We start from the raw sequence: 7,487 nt of genomic DNA on the forward strand, positions 1-7,487 counted from the left end.
CGAAGTGGTCATTGAGAGCGATGCCAGCACCAGCATCAAAGATGGAGGAGTGGCAGTCACCATTGAAGTCTGTGGAGACAACCTGCCGGAAAACAAGGAAATATGGATGAAAAATATCATGATTTTAAACAAAAATACACAAGAGACCGCTGGCTACAGACCTGGTCTTCTGTGTATCCCAGAATGCCTTTCATGGGTCCCTCAGATGCAGCCTTGACCACCTTCTTGATGTCATCATATTTAGCCTGTTAAAGACAAAACACTGAATTAACAACCATAACATTCTCAACTGAATAAAAACACAAATTTGCCAAAAATGTATACTTTTTGCTTTCCACTTTCACCTCCTTAAATTCATCATAATTTCAGAAATAAGTTTAGCATAAAATGAAAATCCATCTCATTTGTAAGTTTTCCCAATAAAAAGACAAAAAGCAAAATGGGTGAAAGTGAAAAAAAATAAATCCGATTTGAGAAACTTTTGATGAAGGTTGAAAAATTCCTGTCAATTTTCTATTTTAAACTAAATGATGCACGTCACTTACTGGTTTTTCCAGGCGGACTGTGAGGTCAACCACCGACACGTTGGGGGTGGGCACACGGAAGGCCATGCCGGTCAGTTTGCTGCAGAAATGTCGGTGTTTAAGAGCCAAACACACTTGAGAACTGCAGATAAAAACCCACTTCGGGGCACTCACCCGTTCAGCTCAGGGATGACTTTTCCGACAGCCTTGGCAGCTCCGGTGGAGGCGGGGATGATGTTCTGGCTGGCACCACGGCCGTCCCTCCACAGCTTGCCAGAAGGTCCGTCCACAGTCTTCTGGGTGGCAGTGATGGCATGAACTGTGCTCTGAGGGGAGACAAAAGGGAGGTGGGTTCAACAAGTCCAAGCAAACTGCTTCTAACAAGAGAATCTGTTCTTACCATCAAGCCCTCAACGATGCCGAAGTTGTCGTGGACGACTTTGGCCAAGGGGGCCAGACAGTTTGTTGTGCAGGATGCATTGCTTTGAAAAAACAAAAATATTAGTGTCAGAATGATAAAAATTAAAAATAAAAAAATGACATTTTTGTAGTTTAAAAGTTGTCTTACCTGACAACCGTGAGAGAGTTGTCGTACTTCTCGTGGTTGACTCCCATGACGAACATGGGGGCGTCTGCGCTGGGTGCAGAGATGATGACTCTCTTGGCACCGCCCTTCAAGTGAGCCTATATTGGGATTAAAAATAAATATATATATATATATATATATATATATTGTGCTTGCATGACCCAAAGCACATTTTCCAGAGGGTTGCATACATACAGAGGCCTTCTCAATGGTAGTGAACACACCAGTGGACTCCACAACATACTGGGCACCGGCCTCACCCCACTTAATGTTGGTGGGGTCCCTCCTGCAAAGAAAAATCTGGTTACTTCCCTGTCGTGGTCCTTCTACAAAGTAGTCGATTGTTCAAAACTCACTCATGGAAGACTGTGATCTGGTGTCCGTCGATGACGAGTTTGCCACCCTCAGCCTTGACCTCACCCTTGAAGCGGCTGTGAGTGGAGTCATACTTGAACATGTAGACCTAAAAACAAAAGAAACTTTAATAAAATAGTTTTTTTTTTTTTTTTAATTAAGGACTTTAAACACTCACCATGTAGTCCAGGTCAATGAACGGGTCATTGATGGCCACAATCTCCACCTTCTTGGAGGTGAAGGCAGCCCGGGTTACCAGACGGCCGATACGGCCAAAACTAAAGAGACGGACAAATATCAGTCTGGCCTCTAGATGGCGTCCTGATGCCATTTAATCTGAGCAGTTCTGTCTGAGTGGCAGTGACATAAAGGGGCCAATGCCTAACAGCCTGAAATCATTCAGTAAGAGACGCTAGTGCTGACTTTCAGGTGAACCCGGCCAAACGCGGTTCACTGAAGGAACCCATTTTTGTTTCTTCCCTTCACATACGCACAACATCCCAGGAGACATGAATCTGCAGTCAGGGAAAGGGCAGAGCTCATGAGGAGGGGCCGCATGTCGCAGATGTTCACACACGCCCCTCTCTGGGGGCGAAAGTCAGAAGAACCTCTAGTGTGGTAATCCTGATGACGCCACAGCGGCGGTTTGATCAATGGTCGAGTTACTTTTTAACCACAGTCCTGAAAACCTGTTCTGAACGAGAGGCCAGCCGGACTGGAATACAACACCAAAGGGTCAAAATTTTAGTATTTTAATGTCCAATTGGGTGTTCGGCTGCATTTCTAATTAATTCAAAGAGCAGAGGAAAATAAAAGTTAACTTGAAGGGATGAAACAAACTCAAAAGTTATCTACCAGAAAGGTCAAAGTTCAGAGATTGAGGAAAAACTAAACATGCAGACGGTGCAAAGGTTTGGGGACACTTGTTGCACACCTACTTTAAAATTGGAAGCTAATTTGTTTAGCTCCTAATCATCAGGGAAAATAAAATTTAAATTAAATGTCTGAGGATTCTGCTGAAGTTAGTCCAAACATCCAATAATGTTCACATTCTCATTAAGATATCTTTATTTCATGGAAAACCAAAGTAAACTTTTGTCTTTCAGCTTGATTGTTTGGACCATTTTCCCCAGAATATTTTACAAAACTACTTAAGAAATTTAAAAAGGATAAAAGACAATTAGAAGTGCATTTACAAACTCGAGGTTGTGAGTACAAAGCACTGAGATGCAGCATTGTGAGAAAAGCTCTTACCCATTGATACCAACTTTCACCATTTTTGCCTGGGTTGATCTTTAGTCCTCTGCAAGATGAAACAGTAAAAAGAACTTCCTTCACTAAATGCAAAAATATATGCAACCAATACAATCGTTTTTTTCTCTTAAAGTCAAACATTATTCGGGAAAAAGGCCTCAAACATTTATGCAAGCCCATTTGTGGATAATTCCTTCAGCTTCTCCATATTACTTTACAACTTTCTAAACCGCTTCATTCAAGCAGAAACCAAAGTGTCTGCATCAGTCGTCCCCAGGTGATTTCAATTAAAGAGTCATGCTGAAGCCGTTACCGTTTGTGAGACGCTTCTGTCTGTCTTGCGACTCCGGGTGTGAGTGGGGAAGAGCAAAGTTTAGCTGAGAGTATTTATGATGCCCCCCCAGGACAAAGCCACACCCCCTAATGGTCACTGATCTTCACCCCGCCCCCTCTGTGAATGTCAAGGTCGTTAGCTGCACAGACACAAGCTCTGAAATCTCATTTTTGTCACTCAACTCTTCTTAATCTTTTACTTTTAATTACAGTCTTAAATCTTTGCAGCGTTTATTCTGATTTGTGATACGTCTGGTTTGTGTGAAGCAAGAGGTCCTGATTTAGATCCTCCGGCTGAAAAAAGAGAGGGGTCCCCTGCTGACCTTCTCACTGAATGCAGAGAGCAAATGGGGGATCAAATCTCTGTCTTAGTGGCGCTGACATTTAATGTTCAAAGACCATGACCCTTCACTTGAATGGTTCTGTTGCCGTGCCTCTTTTTCTGCCGTTTTATTCCCCTCAGCTCAAGTCAAAAGTTGACACTCAGTTGCTCAACTTGAGTCGCGCCGAGGAACTTGTTGGAGTCAGTTTGCTCACCTGAACTCTGGCTTTTGTGCGGACATTGGGAAAGAGCTAAAAGGGTCTATTGTAAAGCTGTTTATCTTGAAAGTGCTGCTGCTGAGGAATCCGCAAGAGCACATTTTATCTTTCATAGATTACCAATCTTTGCTTTTCTTCTCCAGACACAAAACACAACAAGGCTCAGGCATGTCAGCTGCCTTCCCAAGTCTATTTTTGACCCCCTGTTCTGTCAACAATGTTGACACCAGAAAGAAAAGATCTCCCAAGATTACGGTGTTAGATTTTCCCCTCATGTGTTCCACATGCAGACCCGGACCGGACAAACGCCCGCTTAAAATGTCCTCCGTGCGTTTCAGCAGGCTGCAGAGATGACCCTCCGCTCTAAAGCTGAGCAGCGGCGGCAGGTTTTATGGCAGAGGTCCAGTGGTCCTGGCATAGCTGAACTATCACAACCTCCCCCCTCGAGTGCAAGCATGCCAGTCCGGGCCGCCGCTTTACAGCTTAAGGTCAAAGAAGGGACGTAAAGGTCAAGCTAAGATTAGATCGCGAGTCAAACTCATGAGCCATGATATACTCTCAGTGCTGTGAGTGCTGCCTCGTTCTGATCCTCCTTTGTCTCTTCCACAACAGTACCTTGACGTTTAGATGGGAGCAACAGAAAAGGAAAAATTGCTGTTTCATGACAAAAATTTTACTTTTTAGTCCTCTATATTCGTACTAAAAAACATCTGCTGAAGCATCAGAGGCAAACTATAAACCCATTTAGGGGGACGTTTGTGATTATTCTCATATAAAAAGATGTTTTTAGCTGCATTTGTGCAACTTGTGTTCTGTCTCGTACAAAGTCCAGACTGCAGAGATGTGTGACAATGACTGCTAATAAACAACCCTACACTGCCACCTTGTGTTGCAGCTCAAAACACTCTTATTTTTTACATTTTCTTTTAAGATCGAATCTCTTCACATTTTAAAAATAAAGGTTTTTGATGTTGTTCATATAGATCACCAACCAAATAAAGGATCAAAAGGTGCCCAGTCAGAGTGAAACAGCAGACAGGGTGATTTATGGCCAGATATAAGCAGCAACAGGTCATGAGGAAAGGGTCAGAAGCATAAGGACCAGTTATAATAAGAATGTCCAGCAGACATTCTCAAAAAGTCACCAGAAAACTCATTTAGATTCACACTAAGATGATGTTTTCTGAAATTAATATAAAGTTTAGAGAGTAAAATCAACATGGAAAAAAGGCATAATATTTAAGCTATATTAAATAATTAAAAAAATAATGGGAGTTTTTGAATTAGAATCAAACCTAATGACATGTACTTGTGTTTGTCTGCCAAAAATCGATAAAAAAAAAATTCTAATATTTGCTGTGCTAGGATGTGCAGATCCACTTTTAAAGGACAAATTGAAATGACGGGTATCAATGGGGAGTGAACCATGTGGGATTCAAGAAATGAATCTCCGCGCAAGGAGCCCAACGTCACAAATGTCAAATCCATTTATTCATGCAAATCATAAGTGAACATAAAAAGAAAACTGCAGGGATCACAGGTGCCATCATCTTTGGCTATCTACGTCAGTAACAGATGCTTTTAGTCAGTCTCCTGACCGCAAAATGTCAAAACATTTCTACATTTACGACAGTCAGGGAAACTCAGAGACATAAGATTATTTCAGAAACAAGCCTGACAATCCAGGAGAATACTTTGATGGACACATGATGCATATATTTAGTTCAGAGCACATGGGATAAAGTGGATAAACCACATCAGTAACCAGATAACAGACAGGATGGAGTCTACGTGTTGATACTCTTCTTTGCAGATGAATGCTTATTCTACCAAATAAATCGCCAGTCTTTGCTTTCCTCTTATGACTAACAGCCCAGTCCACTCATTGACCCGATCCGGTCCAGCTTCAGCCCAAAGCATCCTCGGTTCCACCCCCTCCGTGACCTGTCGGGTTCTGCCCGTTTCTGGTTGGTAAGGGCGCCCTTCAGCAGGCGGAACCACGGGGTCTCTGGCTGCGTCTGCAGGTCGGCCCACTTGGGGTACTCTGCCGCTTTGACCCCGGAGGAGAGGGTGGACTGCTCCTCCGGCTGGCTGTTCAACAGGTTCTCCAGGTCGTCCAGGGTCAGCAGGTCATTGTAGCGGTCCAAAAACTGCTCCACAAACTACAGAAGGAAAGACGGGGTGGGGGGAGGAGGAATGCCGAAATGTAATTGCTGGGGTGTGTACAAGAGAAATAATGAAATCAGCGATACATTTCATTATGCTCTCATTCTTTCCTTCCTTCCGTACAGGGACGAATCTGCTGGACTATTTATCCACTCTGGTTTTTGTCAATCCACTCACCCCCCCCACTTATTTCCCCCCTCCCTTTACCTGCACAGCATCAGTAGAGGGATGCAGAGCACGAGCCTCTGTGACCTCGAACGGAGTCAGAAGGAGCAAAGTGGCACAGAGGAGCACAGGACACAGCATGGCGGTAGAGACGGGTGGGTGGGGGGAACAAAAACTGCAAAGATTTGGTGGTGGAGGAAAAAAAATAAAAAAATAAATCAGTTATTAACTTAAAAAAAAACAGAAGCAGCTATTTGGTAACAAGAATTTTCCGAAACAGAAGATCCTTTCAGAATAAAAATAGGATTTTTATTGTTTTTTTTTTGCAGCTGACAAATAAAATGTTTGCAAAATGTGATCGACTTTTTGGAACAGAGATTTTGTCAAATAAAATGAATCCAGATTAAAGACTAAAATGGTTTATTTAACTGTTTATTTACTTTTTCTTAAAACTCCACCTGCAATTGTTAAAAATGATCCAAATATTACAAGTTTGAAAAAAAAAATTATGCCCAAAAAACCTATCAACAATCTGTCTAATATCAATGAACATCTGCTAAATTTAAAATCAAAGTGACAAACGAGCAGCTCACCTGTTTATACTCTCAAGGCTTTTGGTATCTTCTGCTCTCTCTTCTCCACCTCCCAGTTTCCTCTCACTTGTAGGCACCTGCTGAGAGCATCCGTTTCTCACTTGGCTTGCTCCTCCTCTTCTCTTTCCCCGTGGTGGAATTGGGAGGACGGATTTTTCGCTCTCCTGCGTCTGTCTCTTTTGGTCGAGGCGGTTCTGCTGGGGCATCAGCTGGGATGCTGCAGAGGTTTTGTAGAGCCAGAGATGCCACCACCCCCTACCTCTTCCACATCATCTTCCTCCTCCTCATCTCCTTTTCTTTGGAGTGATGTCATAGCAGGAGACGGACTGTCATTGCCAAGGTGACTGTGTGATGAGCACTAAAGCAACCTGACGACACTTTGCTGCACAAGCCAAGGTCAGGGGTCAGTAAATGCCTCGTCGGTGTGACTTGGAAGTGATCCGGCTGGAGACGGTTGTGTTTCACTCACATCTTACTCTAAATTACACGTTTCCTATGTGCCAACAAAGCTCTTTGAGCAGTTTCTGTGGTCTTTCCCAGTGTGAACCGACATCCCCTCCCTGGAGAATAAGTTACGGTCTGTCAGAGCCATCTGCTGCCCAAACTACAGTCTGAGGATCCTGATCTCAAAGTTCAACAGATTTTGATCATTTAAAAAAAAAAAAAAAAAAAAAGTTGAAAAAGTTTTTTTAGGTGTCACATCTAGCTCCCACCAGCAGCACAGAGTAAAGTCCTAAACCACTAATATATTTACAGACCAACCCTCCAGCAAGAACGATGCTGGTCTGCGAGTGTCTTTACATAACGCATCACTCGTACATACATACATGCGGAGAAGCAGCCTCTCTCATCTTTTTGGAGAGGGCGTAGGAGAAAAGGGAGATTAGTGATGGAGGTGGGGAGGGGGGTTTAAACTACCATGCGAGTGATGTCAGCGGAGCGCTGGATGAAAAGTAGGCAGCAGAGAGTAGG

At 43.2% G+C, this 7,487-nt stretch overlaps 2 protein-coding genes across 2 annotated transcripts in view; both read right to left on the bottom strand.

Annotated features, from left to right (window-relative positions):
- Positions 1–3,176, bottom strand: part of gapdh (glyceraldehyde-3-phosphate dehydrogenase) — a gene marked incomplete in the record, with an annotated part of 3,613 nt that extends 437 nt beyond the window's left edge. The window contains 11 exon segments of the mRNA XM_024267865.2: positions 3–82; positions 162–245; positions 546–624; positions 699–850; positions 925–1,006; positions 1,093–1,208; positions 1,306–1,396; positions 1,467–1,573; positions 1,643–1,742; positions 2,719–2,767; positions 3,032–3,176. Of these exon segments, the coding sequence (XP_024123633.1) occupies positions 3–82; positions 162–245; positions 546–624; positions 699–850; positions 925–1,006; positions 1,093–1,208; positions 1,306–1,396; positions 1,467–1,573; positions 1,643–1,742; positions 2,719–2,741 (914 nt within the window).
- Positions 3,177–5,060: 1,884 nt separating this feature from the next.
- On the bottom strand, positions 5,061–7,285 carry wu:fj39g12 (uncharacterized protein LOC563937 homolog). Its single transcript, XM_024267899.2, has 3 exons — positions 6,516–7,285; positions 5,965–6,097; positions 5,061–5,753 (listed from the first exon to the last, which is right to left on the bottom strand). Exons 1-3 carry the CDS (start codon positions 6,719–6,721, stop codon positions 5,457–5,459), a joined length of 636 nt encoding a protein of 211 aa, XP_024123667.1. The 5' UTR covers positions 6,722–7,285; the 3' UTR covers positions 5,061–5,456.
- Between the last annotated feature and the right edge of the window lie 202 nt (positions 7,286–7,487).

The sequence above is a fragment of the Oryzias melastigma genome, linkage group LG16 (assembly GCF_002922805.2).
Source record: "Oryzias melastigma strain HK-1 linkage group LG16, ASM292280v2, whole genome shotgun sequence".
Classification (NCBI taxonomy): domain Eukaryota; kingdom Metazoa; phylum Chordata; class Actinopteri; order Beloniformes; family Adrianichthyidae; genus Oryzias; species Oryzias melastigma.